General features: G+C 37.1%; 1 protein-coding gene across 4 annotated transcripts in view; it reads right to left on the bottom strand.

The window, feature by feature from the left end:
• The window catches only part of sergef (secretion regulating guanine nucleotide exchange factor), a 392,241-nt gene that overhangs the window by 230,927 nt on the left and 135,242 nt on the right, over positions 1 to 26,072 (bottom strand). For all 4 annotated transcript variants that reach the window (XM_039753309.1, XM_039753318.1, XM_039753335.1 and 1 more), the window contains one exon: positions 18,330 to 18,478. In XM_039753309.1, the coding sequence (XP_039609243.1) occupies positions 18,330 to 18,478 (149 nt within the window). The remainder of the gene's footprint in view (positions 1 to 18,329; positions 18,479 to 26,072) is intronic.

Raw genomic sequence — 26,072 nt, 5'->3', positions numbered from 1 at the left:
GGTGTGAATTTACGCTGGCGCTGTTACTTAGAGTCAGATCAGGAGAGGTGGGCGGGGGGGTGTTAGAGCATGATCGTCATTCAGAGAATAAAACTGAAAAAAGCAAACTTTTACAAGTACCATAAATATATACTTTGCACGATGTCAACGCGGCACGGAGAAAAAAAGAAAGAGGCAAATATATGCGACTTTGAGTATGAATTTATGGTACTGACTCTAAGTAACAGTGCCAGCACAAATTCACAACCGATCTGACGCTGTTTGTTTTCAAATAGTATTGCATTAGTGTCCCATATATTTGTCTCATTCTTTTTTTTCCTCCATGCTGCGTCGACATCGTGCACCAGAAGTTGTGAGCTTATTTAGTGCGTTGATCCTGCTGTACTGAATAAGCTCACGCCTTCTGGTGCATGATGTCAATGCAGTACGGAGAATAAAAAAGAAAAAGACTAATATATGGGACATCGAGTATAAATTTATGGTACTTGTAAAAGTTAGCTTTTTTAAGTTTTATTCTCTGGATGATGACCACGCTGTAACACCACAAACCCCACCAGCCTCCCCCGACCGCATCTCCTGATCTGACTCTAAGTAACAGCGGCAGCATAAATTCACACCCGATCTGACGCTGTTCGTTTTCAAATAATATTGCATTAGTGCGATGATGTTTTCTTATTGGTACTATTTAGGTCATAAAATGATTTCTTCAAAATATCACATATACCTGCGTCTGTGTTTTTTGTTTTATTTGACATCATACACCATAAGGTGCATACTAATTCTGCGTGAGCAGGAACACTCAATAAAACTGAATTAAAAAAAAAAGTGGCGGTGAGATACGAAGAAAGCAGATTCACCAGCGTTTGTGTCTCAGCTTTTGTCCCTCCAGATCTGAGAATGTCCAGTTCCAATGCCTCAAAACATCACTCACATCTACAGTTATTCCCAGTTTCAAATAAAAACTAACAGCGTCAGATCCCTAGGGTGGTAGTATGTATCGTGATCGTGTGAGAGAATAAAAGTGAAAAAAAAAGGTAACTTTACAAGTACAGTACTATAAATGTACACGGTCTGTTACAGACGCAAACCAAATGTATGTGTGTACTCTATAATATTAACAATAAGAGCAGATCACTACTGAAAATGGCAAATATAGGAGGCGGTGGGGATCAAACTGGTGGCCCCTTGATTGCAAGTCAGCAAATCTTACCGCTACGCCATGGAAGCTGTTCTATCATCCTTGAACCTTTTGTGAAAGTGTTAATTTGATCTTTGGACTTCAGGCTTCATACATTCTATAGTTTATGCCTACGTTTTGTAACATTTATTACTAAAATATGAAAAAGTTTCTGTTTTAACAATGTGTTTACACAGATTACTGTAGAAAAGGAACACACATGAAATGCATGTGTTCTAAATAACGATCTATTATTTCCACTCTAAAACTCCAGCAGTTCACTCACTCCCAGATAATCAAACAAGGCATGAGCTGGGAGAACTTAGTGAACATTCTGCAACGGTGGGGGATGGAATAGCAGGCTGCTTGCTGTTTGTCTTAATCGGCACATTTACGGGACAAAGGACACTGACGGAGAGGTGTGAACGGATTTAAGGTGGGCCGGATTTACCGATTTTTCTCGTAGGCTCTGGTAATTCTAGTGTTAATAAAAACAAACCCTTTATTTGAGCTGAAAGTGTGTCTAGACATTATTATATCTGTGGTTTGGGGCACACATACCTGGATATCCATCTTTCTTTCTCCTTATGTTTTGAATAAACTACATTATGTGGTTTATAGCAGCAAGCATGTTAGGGCTGATTTGTTGAAAAATAGTCTGAGAACATTTCCAAACCACAAACAGTGAAAGTTTAAGTAATTTAATTTGTTCATAAATTGTATAGATCTTATCTTTGTTCTGGTTCATCAGCTTCAGCTTCAGCTTCATCATTTACAGGACTATCTTATATTTTCAGAGGATCTGACAAAGTGATGTTGTTTGTTTTCTTTTCATTGATTTAATCTTCACTCTTTACAAATCAATCAGCACCTGACACTCCTCTATGTCATTCTCCACACCCAACAGTATTGATGGGTCTCAGCTGTTTTGGCTTTATATAATAGATTAGTTTTAGGTAGTGTTTTCATTTTCTAATTTACTCCCATTACATTTAAACATACATATAAATCAGGACCTTCTAAAACAACTATTCTCAGTGGACAAATACAAGTGCAGCTCATTTCAGCCACTATTTTAAAAGTAAAAAGCTCCATACAGCTATAACACACACAGCTTTGATATTTGTCACAGACTTTGAAAATATGACTAAAGTCAGAGAAAGATTACCACAAACAAGTAAAAACACCCTGTTATTTAATTTGTTACATTCTTTCATGTTATTGTTTATTTTCTTTTACAGTAAATTTTTGAGTTTTTTTTTTTTTTGCTTTTTAAACTACCATTTAAATTAGTTGGTTCTAATATGAACAGTAGTGTCTGGTTGGGGGTAGTTAGATGAATGAATGAACAAGGCACCTGTCTCCAACTATTTGTTCAATGGCAAACTGTTCCATCTCTATTAAAGCCACCTAAAATGTATTAGTTATTTTCTATTCAGCAACAAAAGTTTTTTTGAAGCTTTTATGAAACTATGGAGTAGTGTGAATGTGAAGCTTCAACATGGCTAATCCTTAAATCATAACTGAAATTCAGGCTGCAGCTCCGGCATGAACTTGGCTAGAAATGTTATCAGATGTATGAAAAACAAAGAGAAAATATGTTAATTTGTTTAAAAAAATGGAGAATTTAAAAACTAGCTGAAACTGTAACACTTTTATGCATGAAATGAAGGTTACACTCATTTAGAACTGCACTGCATTCTAAGCTTAATTAGAAGAAAAAAACTCTACTTATATATTAATGCAAAATAAACAAGCAAATATCTTTTTACATGAGAAAATAAAGTCATGGCATCTTATACAAAAATATGTGCAGTATTTGTATTAAGTATGTAATAATAAATCTACAGCATGCTACTGTCAATATGAGATGTGCACAACAGCTGGTAACTGATTTAACTGGCTCTGAATACTGTATATGGTCAATTAAAATTGTTATTTTGTAACAGGTTCAGAGACTGCTACATTAACAAATAGGGAATGTGCCCATCTACTAGGGTATGATTGGGCAATTTTCTCAAAAATGCCAGTTGTGGCCTACAGTTTAAAAAAAATGTAATTAACATGCATTTGTGGGGAAATATGTTTAGAAAGTGGTGATCAGTTTTTTGTATTTTATCAGATTTTTATAGCCATGTCACATCTGTAAAGATGAAACAGACGTCTTATAAAAGGGAATATGAGGAGACTGTTCTAAAGAAAGATCAATACATAATTGCTTCAGCAATTACTTTTTGCAGATAATGTCAAAGAAAAAATGTGGGCAGTTAAGATGTATAAAATCTGTTCAAAACACAGTATTTTATACTTTGATTGTATGAATCATTTTATATATGTTTAGATGAATGCACATACTAAACCATTTGTTTTGGGTAGATTTTTTTTTAAATTTTATACGCTGTTGACTCTGTTGATGTCCATAATATTTTTTCATAATACATATTACTGTATATATTATTAAAAATGAAAGACTTATTGTTTGTTGATCAAGAAATATATCAGTATTTTTATGAAATACTGCATTATAGAAGTGGAAGAATACGGAAATTAATAAAGGGCTTAAAGTAGTTTTGATACATAGCAGCTAATTTTATGCAAACAAGTACCACTTGCTTTGAGTTTTGTACTGACATGCTATTTTAAGATACATTTAAATATTCTGTATTCTGATTCTGTATTATTTTTACATAAAATATCAGTTAAGAAAATATATTACTTAAACTTGCAAAATAACGTATGGAACTTGAAGTTGGTATGTTGTGCAAATTAGTAGCCTTCAGTTATTTCTTTCTAAAAAAAGGTTGGACTGAATAAGAAGGAGGTCACAAAAAGTAGCAACAACATATAGTTGTCAGATTCAACATATATTCAGTTGACAAGGGAAACACAGGGTTACCTTAAAAAAGTGGATCAAAGAGATGATGAAGAAAATTTCCCAGAAATATAAAGAAGATCATTTGTACATCATTTGTTGTGTTTATAGTAATAATATGTTCTAATAAATTCACTCAATACTCCATTATGGTTAAAGTCATAAATCATTTGGCAGCTCATTGGCCAGATCAGTTTTCACTGTTTTCATCCTCCTCTGACATATTTTCCAGTTATATTAACAATATCAACAGCCAGTAAACATCAAGCATGCATGAAGTCAGGCACACACAGACAGTCTGAAAAGGAGAGATGTTAAGTTCAGGTTAACAAGACACACAAGGTGCAGGAGAGAATTCTTAATGAAATTAAATAATTTCTTCCAGGTTTAAAACTTTCACTTAACAGTATCTACCGTAAATTTCAAACCCAGAATTATAGGTATTAACCCTTAACAAATTACACTGCTCTTTAAGGGCAAAAAAGGCTTTCATTAATACCACAGTTTATAGAGTTACATCAGAAATACATATAATGTAAATCATTTGTACTTGCTTTGAGTGCACATATGATTTGAATAACCTGCTGTGAGTTATAATCATTTTAACAGCATCCACGTCATTAGCCTAACATGTATTCCAGATGTTTGGTACATAGCAGCTTCCACACTATTTAGCACTTATACTTCTGCATTTATTTTTTGCTTGAAGTTGACAGGGATGAAAAGGTCTGCGCCTCAAAATTTATCGATTCCTCACTCGACCACAAACTCTAGGTGTTTTCTTCTGAACTAAATGCAACCAACTGATGTATTTCTTAAGTAATCCTGTTAGCAGTCCATTACAACAATCTAGTCAACTAAAAACAAAAGTGTGAATTAAATTCTCAGCATCGTGCAGTGTTATATGGGGTCTAACTTTTGCAATGTTCCAAAAATGGAAAAATGCAGTCCTTGTAATACGGTTAAAATGTTATTTAAAGTTTAGGTTAAGGTCCATGATTATACCTAAATTATTTCCATCTTAACCTTTAATGCTAAGGGATCAAGTTTTTTCTAATAATCTCTAATCATTATTTCCATTTGTATAAATAACTAGCAAAATACCCACGCTTCGCAGCGGCGAAGTACTGTATTAAAATTTTTATTAAGAAAAAAAATTAAACCTTTTTAAACTGAGGGAAGATATGCCAATAATTATTTGTTAAGGATCTCTATGTATACCATGTTGTCAGTTCTGCCCTTCGGTTGTAACATGACCAAGCTGTGCGCTGAGCTTACTCTTGAGCATGTAACTTACAGTTGGCCATGTGAACTGTAATCTTGTCTCAAATCTCACAGCTTGGATTGCTGCTGTCATAATCGGTTTGAGTTTCATGGTTTGTTTCAATTACGACAGTATTTGCAGGATTTGTTGTGTTGAAGTGACATTCGGCATCTGTCAAGCGTTGTAAGCACACAACCGGTTTCATCGATAAAATCACATCCAGCTTTTGAGAGTTTAAACATTCATAAACATCAAAGTGTCCACTATTGAAATCGTCACCTGTGAATCTAAGATGTTTAAGAGGCATTGGCGGTTGTCGAAAGGTGTAAAATATTTGGCCATTTCGGTACACTTGACAGCGACAACCGTTTAATTCAGCGGCAGCCATCAACTCACATTCAGAACCATAGGTGAAGGGATTAAGCATTTCACTCTACTAGTGCTCCTGTGTAGTCTAATTATCTCCTGTACCGTCATCAGTCCACACCTTGAACCTGTCCCAGTCATTCAATAAATAAGACAGTATGTTCCTCCGGATATCAAGAGTGAGCCTGATATGGCCGTGCAATATGTAACAAAGAGAATGGAAAAGGTAGGTGGTACAGTATCTCCGGGCATGGAAACCACTCGGTAAGTGACAGTTCTTTGATCGATAGTGATCACCTCAATAGACATGGTAATGGGGGTTGGAATGATAAAGGAAATGGGTACCTGAGCAATGTAAAGTAAGTGTAAAATACCTATACAATAACTATAATTGTAATAAACAAACAATAAAACAGCCGAGAAGCCGTGGATTAAACAAAAAGGCTGTAGTTATCAGTAGGGAGACGTGAATCCCGTGGCGAAGCAAGGAAGAGAATGTAGAGACCGGAGCGACGGACGGTCTTATATAGTCAGGCAGCCAACAACGTGGGAGGCGTTGGGATGGGGGACCCAACGCCACCTCACACGATGACCGAGGTGCAGGCTATGGACGTATATATGTACGTAAGTAGGATTCAGTTAGCGTTGGGAACCCGTGTACCAAATTTCTTGAAGATGGGCCCATAAGTAACAAAGACTGTTGAAAAGTTCAATATGGTGGGCGACAGTGGCATCATACCACCGAAATAAGTACGTACATTGGTTTCGGTTAGTGCAGGGAAGCCGCCTACCAAATTTCGAGAAGATGGGGCCATAAATAAGAAAGTTCAACATGGCGGACATTGTTGACCGTTATGACCATTACATGTAGAATTTCGAAATGAAACCTGCTTAACTTTTGTAAGTAAGCTGTAAAGAATGAGCCTGCCAAATTTCAGCCTTCTACCTACACGGGAAGTTGGAGAATTAGTGATGTTGGAAAGTTCAATATGGCAGCTGACAGTGGCATCATACCACCGAAATAAGTACGTACATTGGTTTCGGTTAGCTCAGGGAAGCCACCTACTAAATTTCGTGAAGATGGGGCCGTAAATAAGAAAGTTCAACATGCCGGACGTTGTTGACCGTTATGACCGTTACGCGTAGAATTTCGAAATGAAACCTGCTTAATTGTTGTAAGTAAGTTGTAAGGAATGAGCCTGCCAAATTTCAGCTTTCTACCTACACGGGAAGTTGGAGAATTAGTGACGTTGGAAAGTTCAATATGGCGGCCGACAGTGGTGTCATACCAACGAAATAAGTACGGACATCGGTTTCCATTAAAAGTTCAATATGGCGGCCGACAGCAGCATCATACCACCGAAATAAGTACCAAATTTCAGCCTTCTACCTACACGGGAAGTTGGAGAATTAGTGACGTTGGAAAGTTCAATATGACGGCTGACAGTGGCGTCATACCACCGAAATAAGTATGTACATTGGTTTCGGTTAGCGCAGGGAAGCCGCCTACCAAATTTCGTGAAGATGGGGCCATGAATAAGAAAGTTCAATATGGCGGACGTTGTTGACCATTATGACCGTTACGTGTAGAATTTCGAAATGAAACCCGCTTAACTTTTGTAAGTAAGCTGTAAGGAATGGGCCTGCCAAATTTCAGCCTTCTACCTACACGGGAAGTTGGAGAATTAGTGACATTTGGAAAATTCAATATGGCGGCCGACAGTGGCGTCATACCACCGAAATAAGTAATTACATCGGTTTTGGTTAGCACAGGGAAGCCACCTACCAAATTTCGTGAAGATGGGGCCATAAATAAGAAAGTTCAACATGGCGGATGTTGTCGACCGTTATGACCGTTACATGTAGAATTTCGAAATGAAACCTGCTTAACTTTTGTAAGTAAGCTGTAAGGAATAAGCCTGCCAAATTTCAGCTTTCTACCTACATGGGAAGTTGGAGAATTAGTGATGAGTGAGTGAGTGAGTGAGTGAGTGAGTGAGTGAGTGAGTGAGTGAGTGAGTGCTTTGCCTTTTATTAGTATATGTAATCATTCAATACAAATTGATCAATTTTTACAAAAAATAGGATTGAGATTAAAAAACAAGTCGACCCACACCCCTGAAAGAGAGAGCATGGCCAATGGGCTAAAACTTAAGGCTTGTAAACATACCTAAATTGATGATTTTAATAGACCGATAGAGATGAATGAAGAATTGTTTCCTCTGTGCTTTAAGAGCTTATTCTAAAATTTTATTGATTATATCCTGCCAGGTTTTGAAAAAATTCTGTACAGATCCTCTAACTGAATATTTGATTTTTTCCAATTTCAAATAGTATAAAACATCGGTTTCCCACTGACTTAAAAGAGGAGAGTTAGGATTCTTCCAGTTTAGCAAAATAAGTCTGCGTGCCAGAAGTGTAGTGAACGCAATCACAGTTTGTTTGTTCTTCTCCACTTTAAAGCCATCTGGAAGAACACCAAACACAGCTGTTAATGGGTTAGGAGGGATTGTGACACTAAGGCTGTCTGAAAGGCACTTAAAAATTTTGATCCAAAACGATATTAATTTGGTGCAGGCCCAAAACATGTGACCCAGTGAGGCGGGGACTTGATTGCAGCATTCGCAGGTTGGATCTTGCCCTTTGAAACATTTTGGACAGTTTTAGGTGAGACAGATGTGCTCGATATATAATTTTGAGTTGAATAATTGTATGCTTTGCGCATATGGAGCTTGAGTGAAGTCTCTGCATTGCTGCTTTCCACTCCTTTTCTGATATATTGATTAAGAAATCTTTTTCCCATTGTCCTCTTGGATCTTTTAAAGGGAGGGACTGTAAAATAATTTTATATATTGCAGAGATGGTGTCTAAGTCCTTGAAATTGAGCAATATTTTTTCCAGCATGGACGAGGATGCAAGATGAGGAAAATCGGGCAGATTCTGTTTAACAAAGTTTCTAATTTGAAGATAGTGAAAGAAATGTGTAGCTGGAAAGTTAAATTTGGAATGTAATTGTTCATAGGATGCAAAGATCTTGTCTATATAAAGATCTCTAAGCAATTATCTGCCAAATGTTCTCCAGATATTAAAAACTGCATATGTTTACGAGGGTTGAAAGAGGTGGTTCTCTTGCAGCGGTGCAACAGATAAAAGCTTCTCCACCTCAAAATGCTTTCTACATTGGTTCCATATTCTGAATGAGTGAAGCACAATTGGGTTATTAGTAAATTGCTGATAATTTGCACTTATTGGGGCACAAGGCATGGAATATAAAGTACTGCAGGATTTTACTTCTATTGCGGACCAGGCCTGTGTATGTTCACCTATTTGTGTCCAGGTTTTTATAGCTTGTATGTTTGCTGCCCAGAAATAAAACTGAAAGTTGGGTAGAGCCATGCCACCTTCTGCCTTAGGTCTTTGTATGGTCGCTCTTTGGATACATGGATGTTTTGAGTTCCAAATAAATGAGGTAACTGTTGAATCTAATTGCTTAAAAAATTATTTATTTATGTATATTGGAATGTTTTGAAATAAAAAAGAAGCTTAGGAAGAATATTCATCTTAACAACATTAATTCTTCCAGCTAGAGTGAAATGAAGGGTTGACCATCTATGCAAGTCTTGCTTAATTTTTTCCATACAGACGGCAAAATTTTGTTGATAAAGAACTTTGTGTTTACTTGTGATGTTAACCCCTAGGTATTTAAACTGATCTGCAATGATAAAAGGTAGAGTGTCTAATCTAATATTATATGCTTGAGAAGGGAGAGATATGAAATAATCTGCCCTCTCAAGAAGGCCTTTAGAGTTTTCCAAAGTATTCCTGTAGAAACCTCTAAGGATGTATTTGTCTCTAGGAAAAAACTAATTTGTTTGGAAATAAATTCTGTACAGTTCTCATCTGCTAATACAAGTGGGTTAAGATGCCATCTGCGAGGTGAGTGTGTGGGGCATAGTGACTTTAGCTCCAAGATCAGAGGTGCATGGTCAGAAATAACAATAGCATCGTACTTGCAAGATTTAACCGTAGGCAAGAAATTATTATCTATAAAGAAATAATCAATTCTTGAGTAGCAATGATGTACTGGTGAGTAGAAAGAATATGTTCTTGAGTTTGGGTTTAGAAACCTCCAGGGGTCTGATAAGTTGTGGTCAGTTATAAACTGTGTAATTGTCTTTGCAGTGTTAGATGTCATTCTCCCTGTGACAGGAGTCCTACCTAAGAGTGGATTTAAAACACGATTAAAGTCCCCAGCCATTATAATTTTATGAGTGTTCATATTGGGAATGGATGCAAATACGTTTTTTGCATTAATTCCTTATCATCAATATTAGGTGCATAAACATTTATCAAAATCATTTTACAGTTAAATAAGTTGCCCATGGCCATCACATATCTCCCTTCAGGATCAGATACTACACCTGGTGCTACAAATGAGACTGTTCTATGTATGAGGATTCCCACACCACTATTTTTCTTTGTAAAGCTAGAACATGAAAAACTGAAACATGTGGCCAGTCCAGTCCTTTTGCAGCTGGAACTGATCCCTGCTTAGTAAGTGAGTCTCCTGTAAAAATACTATTTTAGCATTTAAACCTGTTAGGTGAGAGAGTACTTTCTTTCTCTTTAATTCGTGATTCAGGCCTTTGACATTCCAGCTCACAAAGTTAACTGTTCCATCATGGAGACATTGATTCTGAATTTTTGATATCATTTTATAGTCTTAACTGGAAGTGAGACAGCTTTAACCTTAATTTCCTATTTCCCCAAGAGTTACTGCCATACAGCCAATTGTTACGTTGGTAGTTATAATTATAAAGATTAAAAGGATAAATTAGATATAGCCTGCTCTCTTTCTCTCCCCCCTTTATCCCCCCTCACTCCCATTTTGAGCTGGGGCTGGACCTCACTTCACGACTAAGACTTCAATTTTTTTCCTCATTTAGACCGAGAAAATTACAACACACCAATTCATAAATTCAAGACACACTGGATCAGAAACCCAGGTGCTACATATAAGTAAAGTAAAATACATATAAGTAATGCTATGTATCATCTGCATAACTATAGAAGTTCACCTTGTATTTCGGTATAATCTGGTCTAATGGGAGCATGCAGATTGAAAATAACAGTGGACCCAGAATAGATTCTTGTGGTAAACAGTATACAATATAATGGATCCCTGAACTACAATGACCACAATTAACAAAAAATAAATTCCTTGTTAAATAAGATGGAAACCAATTTAAGAAACCGCCAGGGAGGCCCACCCACTGGATAAGACCACTTATTAGAATACTGTAGTCTATATGGTCAAATGCTGTGCTTAGGTGTAGCAGAACAAAAACAGACATGTGGCCTCTGTCAGCAATAATCTACAAGTTATTTACTACTTTAACCAGCAAAGTTTTTGTACTATGATTTGTTCTAAGACCTGACTCAAGAATAGAATGTTTATTTAAACAATTAATTGCTCAAACAGCCATTTAATCACTTAAAATGCTTTTTCTAGAATTTTACTTAAAAAAGGCAAGTTAGAAATAGGTCTAAAGTTGTCAAGGACAGTGGAGTCATCATTACTTTTCTTGAGCAATGGGAAAGGGATATTCAGTAGAGTTCAGGTAAACCTGCTTCAGTGAAGAAATTTAATTAGCTAAAACAGAATGCTAAGATTAAACAGGATTCATTTTGGAGGCATGTATTATATTATTTATAATATCCTTTATTTTGTGTTTAAAAAATGTAAATGTGGTAAAAGCTTCACAAGTTCACTAGAAGCTTTCAGGAAGTACTTTTTTGGTTGAATAGAATATAGAAGATGATCAACAGTTGAAAATAAAATTCTTCAGCTTTCCATTTTTGCCTCACAAGATTAACTATTTTCTTGTAATCAGCTATATGTTTCATAATGTATTGTTATGCTCAACCCTATGGTATTTTCCCTTAAGATCAGACACTGTCTTGGGTTTTCCAAAGTTTTAGTGCTGGAGGATTTCTTTCTATGTTGGGTGTAGCTCTCACTTTAGAATTAATATATTCCACCTTATTGATAACATTGATGGATGTGCTACGACAAGCACTAAATTCGGACTGATTATCAGAGTATCTGCAAACCTAGATCCTGCAGAAGAATCAAACTAATGTTTTTAACAATACATTGTTTTTTTAGTTCTAGTTACCTGTGTTTCCAGATTAAACAGAATGCAGAAATGGCCAGAAATACCAATATCCACAACCTGCCTTAAACTAGTTTTTAATCCTTTTGAAATTTCTAAATCCAATACGTTCCCCCTTATGTGTAGGTTATCTGATATGCTGGCTAATACAAGTTAATAAGTAGTACAACAAGTTAATAAATTCTCCTGCTTTAGGGTCACACTGATTAATCACATTAAAACTGAAAACACCTAAGACTAGGAACCTATCATAGTTATTATTATCGAGACCAAGTCTGAGAATTCCTCGATAAAGGAGGCATTATATTCTGGGGGTCTGTACATGGTAAATGATAGAAGAGACTACATCACTACTTGAATAAATATGGTGAGATACTCTAAAGATACGAAAATACCAAAACTAGTACCTTTACAGTTTAATCAGTTTGAGAAAATACTAGCTTAACTGCCAGCTTTTTTAAATTTGGTAAACTAAAGGAAATGAATAAACAAAGTTGTAAGTCATAGGTGATGTTTCAATTGGCACTGTTGCACTGTCCTTGCTAAGCCATATTTCACTCAATGTAAGAAATTCTACTTTCATACCAGTAATAAAATCATTACTATAAAAAGTCTTAATGGTTAACACTCTAATATTTAGTAAAGCTACATTTATAGTCTTGGAAGAGCAAAGCTGCATCAGAGTGTTATGGCATCTTCAAATAGAAATTAATTTGCCTTACTTTTACTATACTGCTAATACAGTGCACATTTGTTGGTGAAGCCACTGCAGAATTATCATATCATAGGATGAGTTTACAGTTACCAGTAAAGCTAGAGCTAAGTAGATGATTTAAATCAGCTTCACTGTTATAATATTTCTTTAAACAGAATGGTTTGTAAGTGTCCTTAGTTCTAGTCTAGGTAGGCACAAAGGTTTGCAAGTGTCTTTAGTTCGAGTCCAGGTAGGTATATGAAATGTCTTGTCTCTCCAGCATGATGATCATCTTCCTCTACAGAGAAGCTCTGTAAACTCAGTTGCTGGATTGGAGGCAGAACCTCTGTGTTTTTCCCAGTTGATTCTGGGATTCGTCAGCGGTGTGCTCCTATTCTGTTCAATGCTTGCCTAGACTGGGTGTTGGGCAGGGTCATGGGGTCCAGCAGCTGTGGGGCATCTGTTGGTGAAGAAAGATTCATGGATCTTGACTGTCTGTGGAGAGAATGTTGACCTCATCGAGAGGTTTACTTACCTCAGCAGTGACATTCATGTCTCTGCTGACTCTTCCCATGAAGTCAGTAGATGGATTGTGAGGACATGGTGAGTCATGTGGTCGCTAGAAAGGGGTGTGTGGCACTCCAGCTATCTTTGCAAAAGGATGAAGGTCCATAGTCTTTAGAGTCCTGGTGCTTCCTGTTTCCCAATATGGTTGCGAGACGTGGTTGCTATTTAGTGACCGGAGACAAAGACTGGATTCCTTTGGTATTGTGTCTCTTCAGAGAATCCTTGAGTATCCCTGGTTTAACTTTGTTTCAAACAAGCAGATGCTCACAGAGTCCCAAATGAGGCACATTGCCTGCACTGTGATGGAGCATCAGTTATGGCACTTTGGCCATATGGCGTGATTCCTCAAGGGTGATCCAACTTATTGTTAAGGACCCAACCGGATGGACCAGACCAAGAGGATGCCCATGTAACACCTTGCTGCAACAGATAGATGGTAATTTCTGTGGGGTAGGACTGGACTGCGTGTCTGTCTGGTCAGTTACCAAACAGGGTCCCGAGCTGTTTCTCTGTGTGGTTGGCACAACAAAACACTATGCCAGTGCATGCTCACCAACCTGACCTGACCTGACTTGTTTGTAAGTTAGAGCACTGATGCTGCATAAATAACTTTATAAGTCACTGGTTGGCATGATTTCACCAAACAATTAATAACAAGGATATTGATAAACCTGAAGACATTATCCCTTGTCATATACCATTGTTAATGCATTTATTACTGGTTACATGGATTAATGCATTAATACCACACACATTTTCAGACAACTCAGCTACCAACTTGCCTTGATTTGAAGTATAACATTCATTAGTAATAAGATTGATTTCAAACAGTCAGAGCTGATCAATTACCTTAGCTATATTTTCTGAGAGGACCTGGGTGCCTTGACTGCTTGGATCAAATTCCTCTATTCTAAAAACCTTATGTCATTTTCACAACAAAGCAAACTTGTCAATGGAAGCAAGGCTGTGAATAGCACAAAAAGTCTTCAGCCAGACATTATGGAAAAAAGAAGACTAAAGGCCGAGCGTCTGAGTGTCGGAGCATAGAAAGTGATGTAGAGATGACAATCCATGCTGGGTCCCATGTCAAATAATGTGCAGCAACAATTATAATTCCTCTTTCAGCACCTCTGACAAGCAACTGTGAATGTAATTTGTTTCTACATGGAAAACTACAGCACTGACATCCTTATGTTTCATAAGGACAAGTAGAATTGTTTTTAATTATGTCCTGAACATGGGTCCTAGGAAAGCAAAACACAAATGTCTTCCAGACAAAAGACGCACAGTTCATGTTTCATACAATGGAGTCCCCCAAAATGACCACAGCACTTTCACAGGTAGCGTTTTGAAATGGTTGCTCAAAAGTAACATTGATGCTTCTCTGGGTGATTGAGGTTGAGACCCTCTTTTTTATTGGTGCTCAAACACTTCATCCTGAGAGGGAGCGGGGTAAAACAGATACGCACTGGCTTCAAGTATTGCTGGGGTGTGGACAAAGCCAGCAGGCAACTGCTAGAAGTAGAAGTTGGCTCAGGAAACTTGGGTATGTCAAGCTATAGCATAAGTGATTTCAGGTGCTTTTATCAACAGAAAAGCTTTTATATCTGTATTTGTATTTAATTCACAGGCCTAAATATAATTTACATGGTTACAGTTTATAGGTGCTGTCACCAACATTGTAAACTACCTTGAAGTTTGGCAAGTTAAATGTTGAGCTACCTACTATTATAAGCTGCATGTAGTTTTCACTTATGATGTAAGTTTGATTCTTTTCATAGAAATGTAAAATTCAAAGAAATGTTGATGTGATGATTATAATGAAGGCATCTTTGAGCACTGACTGTCGTATGCTGACCAACTCACAGATGTACTGGGCAGTAAAGAATTTAAATCCAGCATGTAATTTCTATTCATGTTAATAAGGTTGAATTTGTCTGATGAATAAATTTTTATTAATTTAGCAGATTTAGGATATAGATGAGTAAAATGAGCTACAATACCACAGACTAGCATGTGGCTTCAAAATGCCCGTCACTGTTTTGATTCTCATACACAAACAGTGTGACTAAGTGTGGCAAAATGCATTATGTCAAATTTGAAACTTAAAATATTTCTCACCATTTTTAAAGGTAGTACAGTAGATTGTGATGGACAGCCACGGCCACTACCTGGCCGGGATGCCAGCAGGGCGAAAGGACCAGGAAAAAGGGCATTGATGAGGCAATACCTCCCCTGGGACACTAGAGGGCAGCCCTCCTGGGCGGCTGTGGCACGTTGGGAACTGGAATTTGGTGAAGCCCTGTTGGGTTCTGTGGGGACGGCCAGGGGGAGCTGCAGAGCCCTGTAGAGGGCATCTAGCGCACCTGTGAGTGATTCCAGGTAATAGTGATGAGCTATCTGGAACACTCTCGGGACCTGAATAAGAGCCTCCTCACTCCATTGAGGGGTCAGAGTCGGGAGCAAGGAGACAAAGCCTGAGGAGGAGTGGAGACAGATGGACTGGCAGCAATGAACGGAACGGACTGTATATTGTGGTGTGAGTAATGTGCATAAACTGTAAATAAACACAGGTGTTGAATGAACCTGTGTCCTGCCTGTCTGTGTCCAGGGGTTAGAGTGGCAGCATGCCCCCTTGTGGCCTACACATATAAATAAGGCACTGAAATTGTGTATAATTCTTAAGGTTTATACCAAACTTCTTTGTATTGTTATTTATGCTAAAAAAAAAGTTACAGAAAAATGCTCCCTTGACTAAAGTGTCAACTGAGGTGATTGCCTTATCACCTTACCCCACACACTGGTGGGGTACACACATACAGGTATATGACAGTTTAAATATTTGTTTTAGCAGATGGCTCATTAAACAGCAGAACAGTGCTGTTGCAGATAACTACTGTAAATGAAAATGTAGGTTCTTAAAGAATGACTTTATTTTTTTTTACTTAGATTAGTCTTTCTTGGATTATATTATTTTACTTTGAAGTTGTGTCAATTACTGAATTCGCCTACTGGCAAAGTTATGCATTATGTCATTTTGCAACTCAGTTCAGCTGTTTTAGATTGATGACTTTAAATTTGCCAAGCATGAGTGTTAATGTGCATATTCAGACATTTATACTTTGTGCATGTTACATGGGGCTTTATTTTTTATTTAAAGATGGATGGATTTCTATCATACATGCAGATGAATTGACAGAGGATGGTTTACATAATTAATGCAGTCAACACCCAGGTATATTTCTGCCAAATATGTTCACTATAAAAACATATTCACAGATTTACTTCTCTTGGCAGCACTCTCTCCTATCAACATTCTAAAGATCCCCCTGTAAAAGTGAGAAAGAAATGACCTTAAAATCAAAGCATGGTGATACCAATGGCTTATTAGATCATTCAGAAAAAGGGATATATTGTTTACGTTTGCATAACAGTTATCCTGCTTCTCTTCCTGCTGTGCTGCAGCAGATACTGAGTAGAACAGAAGTTCATTCTCTCTCAGCATGAGTGAGTGGGACAAGACCCTTTAAAAAGTGGGCAGCCCAATGATAAACACTGGAGTCCCTGTGTTTATATACACACTAGGTCAAGTAACAACATTGGAAAATCTTTATGTGAGAAATCTTAAATGTAAAAAATGAATAGACCTCTTCAGGCATATAAGGTGTTTACATTTTTTTCAGCCAAGCAATATGATACAATCGTATTTGCTCAGACCCGATAGACCAGGATAAACAACACCAAGAGTTTAGACAACATTTTTAATCAGACAAGGTTATACCCCCAAAACAACAGACACTCAAATAAGAAGAGCTACTGCCACACCCAGAGACAACCTTCTGAAATACAAAAACAAAGACAACAAGAACCGCATCCCCCTTGTTGTCATCTACAACCCACATCTTGAAGCACTTCGAAAAATTATAAAAGAACTTCAGCCAAAGCTAAACAACGACCAAACACTGAAAAATGTATTTCCTAAACCTCCCCTACTGGCATACAGACAACCACCAAACCTGCAGCAACTTATTGTCCGAAGCTCCCTAAATGAACCAACAGAAAATGGCACATCTCCCTGCCTGCAGAAAAGATGTAAAACGTGTGCTCACATTTATAATACAGACCGTATAGTTATACCACACTGCTGACTTGAACATCACATAAAGGGATAATTTTCCTGCAGATCATCTAATGTTGTCTACCTAATTCTCTGTATGAAATGTCCTGACACTGCACTCTATGTGGGAGAAACTGGACAAACACTCCGCCAGAGAATGAATTTCCATCAGCTATAGAAAAGCTGCTGCTTCATTCAGTTCAATTGTGGCCTGCCTCTACTGGTGATGTTTTTTTGCTTATTTGCTTTTTATATCCTCCTCCAAAAAGTGCTTAAAGCTAATCATGATATTGCAAACATAATGACAATATTCAGGTGGACAAACAGTGTCAGCTTTTTTAAAAAGGTAATGCTATGCACTGACAATACAATGTATCTTAAAATGCATATCAAAATAAAAATAGATACTAGTAAAATATGGTACTAGTACAACAATGATAATAGTACTAGTAGTAGTATTGTCACTTTTACAGTGCACAACAAAATTCTTACTTGCATATGTAGTGTTTGTATCCCACATATCTATTTTTCATGTTCTCACAAGAAACAGTTTTGATCTCATGCTAGTAATGATCAAAACAGTTGGAGTAATGTAAATGCTCTGAATGAGCAAAGAATGTAAAGGTGCCACTGGTTGAATTATTTTCTTCCAACATTTCTTTCAGCATAACACTTCAGTAGAAAGCACACAATACTTAAAATTTTTGGAAGAAGGAAAGAAGAGTCAAAGTGTTTATATAGGTCTGACATAATTTGTGTAAGAATCATGTTAGAAAATCAAAGATTATGCAATGCTATAAATGATCAACCCAAATAGCACTCTTATTAAATTGTAAATAACTGTAAGTTCTACAAACATTAAATAAAAGTATATATAAGTTATTTTACTATCAGTAAGATATATATTTTCTGAATTTAGTTAGAAATAGGTTCCCGCTGCAGATACCCTGAACAAAAGTACTAAACTTTATCTGAGCCAAATGAAGCAGAAAAAGATTTTTTGTGGAAAGATAGTGAATGCTGGAATGGACTAGGTTAAATCTCCAGAGCCTAGTCAGAACTCCTCACCCACTATACTATAAAAATTTTACAGTACCTGGGAGGCTCCTGTAAGTTCTGGAACCTTCTCTGGAGTAAACCTGGACTGAATAACATTTGATTTACACATAGAATCCTGGGTAGACTTTATTTTTCTTCCCAGCTGTCCATAGTCAGCTCTGCCCCAAGTATAAACTTGGCCCCTCTCTGAAATAAAAAACAACTTTGTTTAAAGCAAAGTATACTGAATATAAAAAAAAGAGTTTCAAGATGTAAGTAATCTTATGTTTATTCATTTATTCATAAAACAAAATTTCATAACGAAATATTTTTTACTGCTGTATCTCATTAAAATGTATTACAATCATTAAACACAAGAACTCAACAGTGTAGTGAAGTTAGCAAAAAAGAAAAGTAATCACCTCCAAAGATTGGGTAGAGCCAATCACTCCACAAACTCCACATGCTTTACTTTGTTGCAAATACCACAACATTTAGAACTATCCCCCCAAAAAAAAAATCAAAACATTTTATTACATTCCAAATAGGCTCCAACTTTCTAGTGACCCTATACTGGATAAGCAGGTTTAGAAAAAGAATAGATGGATGGATGAATAAACACAATATTATTTTCAAATACATCTTTAAAAAAAAGTTATAGGCTAAAAATGTATAATATTAATTAACAATTAATAGAGTTTCATGAAATTATAAAGTAACAATATCATTTTGCTATGATCCCGTTATAAAGCCATTTACAATATGACAAACTTTTAAAAAACAAAAATCAAATTAAGAAAATGTGTTTTTATTAACATACTAGCATTAGAGATACAGTATACATAATCAGAATGATTTTAGATTTATTTTAATACTTAAGTCAGAGACAGAATAGTTCAGAACCCACAAGATTATTTAAAATTACAAACAAAAGTTAAATAACCAAAAAAAAATAAAACTAAGGTCTGAGAATAGTTATTAGTTTTGTATTTATGTTGTCCAATATTTGTTTAATGATTTATACATTTACTTTGCTTTGAGACTAGCAAATATTTACATGAATTGCTGATGCCAAATTATTAAAAAAAAAGGTTCTTGGTACTTCTTTTATAAGGGTTTTCAATTCCTTCATTAATCAGCCATCCATTTTCTGAATGCATATTTTCCAGCATTTGGATGAAAGGAAATTGAGCCTATTCTGGAAGCATCAGAATAAAGGAAGGAGGCAAATAAAAGGTACGAACCAAAAATGTGTCACAAGTTACTTGCAGATTATGTGTATGTACACTACACTCGCTTTCACTGGGCTAACATAGGGTAATTAATTAATCTAATATACATCATTTTGTGATATGGGAGGAAATAACAGTACCAATTAAAAATCAACACAAAGCACAGAGAGAAGAGAGAATGTGTAAATTCCAAACATACAATTTACCTGGCTAGGAATTAAATCCAGGTCACTGAGGCTATGAGTCACAGCTTTAAACCCCCTGCATATCAAACCACCTGTTTACTAATTCTTACGGTTAATTTTTTATTGTCAATCTCAATTACTTCAAGCAACTCTTTTGCTGTGTTATAGTTTATATATATAAAAACACTTGTGAATCCCTTGAGCTGTATTGCTTTAAACTCTTTTATATACAAATCAGATATTATGTTAAAGAGCACATTTATATTCTAGGCAAGGTTAAGTTAAGGAAAAGATATTATAGGTTTATGACCACAAGGGGGCACCAGACAGCCCCAAACCAGACACAGCAAAGCACCCACCACACATTGATAGGGTAAAATAAAGGATTTTTGTTTCTTTCCCAAGCACCTCTTCACAATCCTCTCAATAACAAGCTATAATTATACAATAAAATACACAATAAACTGCCAATTTTTCCTCCCTGTCTCAATCTAGTTTCACCTGCTGCCTCCCTACTCTGATTCATACTTCTGCAGCAGTGGCCTTCCTTTTATGCCATACCAGGGAATGCTTCTGGTGTCATGCCATGTCTTCCGGGAAGCACTTCCAGGCCATAATAAATGAAGGGAGGTCCTCCTCCGACGGCACACTCTGTTAGAACTTTGGGACCCCAACAGGGTTGCACTTCCAACTGGTTTCCCATATTTGGACCACTGCCACCTTGTGTATGGGGAATGGAACCTCTCCTGAATCTCACCTTCCGCTGGTCTGTCCATTATCTCCTGTCATCCAGACACAAACTAATTTCTCCTCTCTGTTGGTCAATTTGTCACCACTCTGGCCTCTTGTCCAGGTAGTGTATTTTTCCATGTCTGATCCAGGATCCCCGTTCTCCTCCTTCAATATGTATATCATTGCAACATACTCCATATCATATATAGTATACTATCAAAATACCTGCGCTTCGCAGCGGAGAAGTATAGTGTGTTAAAGAAGTAATGAAAAAGAAAAGGAAACATTTTGAAAATAACGTAACATGATTGTCAATGGAATTGTTTTGTCACTGTTGTGAGTGATGAGTGTTGCTGTCATATATATATATGTATATATATATATGTATATGTATATGTATATATATACATATACATATATATATACACACTGAGTGGAAAAAAAACACACCAAAAAAAATGTTTTTCATCACATCTTCAACAATAGTCAGCTGATTTACTTAATGTTTGATACAAAGTGTATGTAATATGTTTACAAACAACAGTTGTATTAATTACTCACAAGTTTATACAATGTTCCAAATTTTATCAAAATCGGCCGACTATTGTTGAAGATGTGATGAAAAACATTTGGTGTGTTTTTTTTCCACTCACAGTATATATATATATATATATATATATATATATATATATATACAGTATATGCATATACACACACATATAAACATATATATATACATATCCATACATATATACATACACACACACATATATACATACATATATATATATATCTACATATCTACATATACACACACACACACATATATATATATATATATATACATGTATACACACACATACATACACTCTTTGGGGTGCGAGAAACTGTTGCTGGGGGTGGCAGAATCCATCAAGGAAGAAAAATGAAAAACATTATTTGTACAAAATCTTAATTTATTTATCCATTCCTATATAATTAAATGGGCAGGCTATTTTGTATCAGTGCAATACGCTGTTTGTTAAAACGAATGACTCCTGCTCTTATGTGCAAGTCTGCGCGGATAGTATGAACTGTCGTATCTGTTCAAATTCTATTTAAATTTTAAATAGAACGAATTTTTATTTAGTCGACAGAAATATCTTTGGTAGGAATGTAAGTTAAATGTAGGCATCATTGCATAAATTTTTCTTCACCATACAAATGTAAAGAGTAAATTCGCCTTACATTCCAACCAAAGATATTTGTGTCGACTAAATCAGGGGTGTCAAACTCAATTGCACAGGGGGCCAAAATCCAAAACACACTTTAGGTCAGGCGAACAGGATAAACATTTATTGAACACACTAAAACTAAACTTTTAAAACTTAACTTTTTGAACATAAATATGAATAAAAACAGACAGGAATATTATTCCGGAATAAATCAACTCAAACCTTAAATAACTTATATTTTGCTCTCCATAAAAATATATCCTGTCTAAATTATACAAGTTAGAAATAAAGTAAACGTTAAAAGAACAAACATTCAAATTTCTTTACTCTTATGTAATTTTATATAAAATAAACTTAAATTTTAAATATCCCAAGAGATTTTGCTCTCCATAAAAATATATCCTGTCAAAATTATACAAATTCAAATATGAACATGCTGCATAACAAAACCTGGAAATATAAATAAAATGTGTTCTTTTCAGCAATAACAAATCAAATCATTCAGTTGTCTTTGCTCATATGTCATTTTATCAGAGCTGGACGCCTGGCATCTTTTTGGCCACAAGTTCGTTTATGTTTGGTGTGAGGTTCTGTGTTGTGGAGATTCTCAGGATGGACTGCAGGTGCTCATCAGTGAGGCGACTCCTGTGTGCTGTTTTGTTAGTCTTCATCACTGAGAAGAGCTTCTCACACAGATATGTGCTACCAAACATGCACAAGGTTCGAGCCGCATGTAGATGGAGCATTTCTGCGGGAATGGAGTGAATAAACTGTGCGGGCCCTGCAGTATCGTGCTTTGCCTTCAGTGTGCCATTACACTGCAGCTCAATCACCTCCATCTGAATCTGCACAGGTGCAGTTTCCACATCGACGGCAAATGGGTTGCGAAACAACTCAAAATTCTTTTTTTGTTCTTCAAAGTCACCAAAGCGCCATGCGAACTCAGTGCGCAGTGCGCTCAGTTTATCAGCAAAGTGCGTATTTGGGAACACCGTTGTGCCAACTTGGTTCAACACTACTTGGCAACAGGGAAAGTGGGGCAAGTTGCACTGGTGTATTTGTGTCCCCCATAAAAGCAGCTTCACTTGAAATCACTTTGTGATTTTGCACGGGTAAAAATGTCTGCTGAAGTGTCAGATTCTTCTTTAACTCTTCTGCTTTCTATATCTTCTGCATTGCTTTCAGGTCTTTCAGGTTATCCTGATGTTTTGTCTCATAGTGCCATCTTAGATTAAATTCTGTAATTACAGCCACATTAGCTCCACAAAAGAGGCACACGGGTTTACCGGCAATGTCAGTAAACATATACTCAGCCTCCCATCGGTTTTTAAAGGCTCTATTTTCAGAATCAACTTTTCTCTTTGGCATCGTGTGGGCTAGCTTCACAATAACTTGCAGCATCATAAGCTAGACTTGATTAACGCGGTAAGTGTTCGGCAAGGCAGCTGAAGCGCTGCATTATGGGATCTGTAGTTTATTGTGTTACCAGCGCTTCATATCCCCGGGCCATTAATAACAATAATACAGTATATAAAATAATCTCGCGGGCTGGATATAATTACATGCCGGGCCGGATGTGGCCCGCGGGCCTTAAGTTTGACACATATGGACTAAATAGAACTTGAAAAGATATATTTTTTCGAATGTGATCGCACAATTCAGATCGAGTTGACACGCACTACAGTACAGTACATCGAGCCCGCGTGCTATTGTGGTTTTGCCAGCGTGCCTCAATAAGTTACCTTCCCCTCGCTCTTACTTTTTTACCGTTCATCTAATAAATACACTGAGTATGGCTTTACCAAAACAATCATTGATGGTGAATAAAGTATCCATTATTCATAAAGCTTCAATTGGTGATCTGTTTTGCTGCGTTAACCGCATATTTTTTCATACGTCTCAAACCAAGGGGATGCGAAGGTAAAATGAATCGGGAAGCGCGCGTACATAGTCAGTGCACCCACTCTCAGGAATCGAACCTCGGTCGTCGGCGCTAGAGGCGAAGGCTCTACCATTGCGCCACGGCGTATGGTTTATCTCTTTGAGCGTATGTAGATCGGTGTATATATATATATACATATATATATATATATATATATATATATATATATATATATACCAGCGCAGCGAGAAGTAGTGTGTTAAAGAAGTTATGAAAAAGAAAAGGAACATTTTAAAAAAAACGTAACATGAGTGTCAAAATACAGTAATTGTTTTGTGAGTGTTAGGAGTGTTGCTGTCATCGAGGATTCGATTATCATTATTTCTTTCAATCAGGTTCGTATTTGTAGGATGTGTTCAAGTTACATTCCGTGTTTGTCAATCACTGTAAAGATAACAGGTTTCATTCATCGATTCGTTTCTTACTGCATCAATAAACAGCTCGTCTTCCTCTTTATCTGAGACGTGACACACTGCATGCACAGGTTTTTTTTTACATTGTGTTCCTTTAGCGGAACATTGACTTTTTCCACCGTGTGCTTTGTTTCCGCAGTAGCTGCACTTATGAATATGCTTGTATGTATCACACGCTTCATATTTTTTTGCTGCCTTCTCAATTGTGTAATTCGGTTTTTGTTCAGCACTCTTTGGAACTGTTGCTTTTTGTCTGTGCATTGCGTCATTTCATGTGAGCTGCTCGGTGTACATGCATCGAAGGTTTCCAGCTGTGCTGGTGCCATCTCGTGCAATGTCCACGGCTGTATTTAATGTTAGCTAAGACCTGGCACTTAAAAGTTTCTCTCGCAGTTTCGCAGAGTTTGTGCCAAACATCACCCTGACCATCTCATCTTCCTCTGCATAAGCACAGTCATTCACCCGTGAATATTTAGCGGCAGTGTTTCTATTGGATTGCCGCTGACAGACGGCCTTATATGGGCAGGCACTAAATTACGTGGGAGGCGTAACTCCGCCACCCACAGGCATCGAGCAGAAGTCTATTATAGTATATGGACAACAAATAGGTTCCAGTTATGACCATTACGTGTAGAATTTCGAAATGAAACCTGCCCAACTTTTGTAAGTAAGCTGTAAGGAATGAGCCTGCCAAATTTCAGCCTTCTACATACACGTGAAGTGGGAGTATTAGTGATGAGTCAGTCAGTGAGTGAGTGAGTGAGTCAGTGAGGGCTTTGCCTTTTATTAGTATAGATATGCAATAGATATGTGCAAGCTGTGCGCTGAGCTTACTCTTGAGCATGCAACATACAGTTGGCCATGTGAACAGTAATCTTGTTTCAAATCTCACAGCTTGGATTGCTGCTGTCATAATCAGTTTGAGTTTCATAGTTTGTTTCAATTACGACAGTATTTGTAGGACTTGTGTTGATGAGACATTCGGCATCTGTCAAGTGTTGTAAGTAAACCGGTTTTATCGATAACTTTACATTCAGCTTTTGAGAGTTTAAACATTCATAAACATCAAAGTGTCCACTACTGAAATCGTCACCTGTCAATCTAAGATGTTTAAGAGGCATTGGCGGTTGTCAAAAGGTGTAAAATATTTGGCCATTACGGTACACTTGAAAGCGACAACTGAACAATTCACCGGCAGCCATCAACTCACATGCAGATGCATAGGTGAAGGGCTTAAGCATTTCACTCTTCTAGTGCTCCTGTGTAGAATAATTATCTCCTGTACTGTCATCAGTCCACACCTTGAACCTGTCCCAGTCATTCAATACATAAGACACAATGTTCCTCCGGATATCAAGAGTGAGCCTGATATGGCCGTGGAACATGTAACAAAGAGAATGGAAAAGGTAGGTGCCATCTCCAGGCATGGAAACCACTCGGTAGGTGACAGTTTTTTGATCGATGGTGATCACCTCGATAGACATGTTAATGGGGGTACGGTTGGAATGATAAAGGAAATGGGTACCTGAACAATGTAAAGTAAGTCTAAAATACCTACACAATAACTATAATCGTAATAAATTAACAATAAAACAGCAGAGAAGCCGTGGATTAAATAAAAAGGCTGTAGTTATCAGCAGGGAGACGTGAATCCCGTGGCGAAGCAAGGAAGGGAATGTAGAGACTGGAGCAACGGACGGCCTTATATAAGCAGGCAGCCAACAACGTGGGAGGCGTTGGGATGGGGGACGCAACGCTGCCTCACATGATGACCGAGCTGCAGGCTATGGACGTATATATGTACGTAAGTAGGATTCAGTTAGCGTTGGGAACCCGTGTACCAAATTTCTTGAAGTTGGGCCCATAAGTAACAAAGACCGTTGAAAACTTCAATATGGCGGCCGACAGTGGCATCATACCACCGAAATAAGTATCAAATTTCAGCCTTCTACCTACACGGGAAGTTGGAGAATTAGTGACGATGGAAAGTTCAATATGGCGGCTGACAGTGGCGTCATACCACCGAAATAAGTACGTACATTGCTTTCGGTTAGAGAAGGGAAGCCGCCTACCAAATTTCATG

Source organism: Polypterus senegalus, chromosome 1 (assembly GCF_016835505.1).
Source record: "Polypterus senegalus isolate Bchr_013 chromosome 1, ASM1683550v1, whole genome shotgun sequence".
Taxonomy (NCBI): Eukaryota; Metazoa; Chordata; class Cladistia; order Polypteriformes; family Polypteridae; genus Polypterus; species Polypterus senegalus.
The sequence above is the reverse complement of the archived record's forward strand: the minus strand, read 5'-3'. Positions and strand labels throughout refer to the sequence as shown.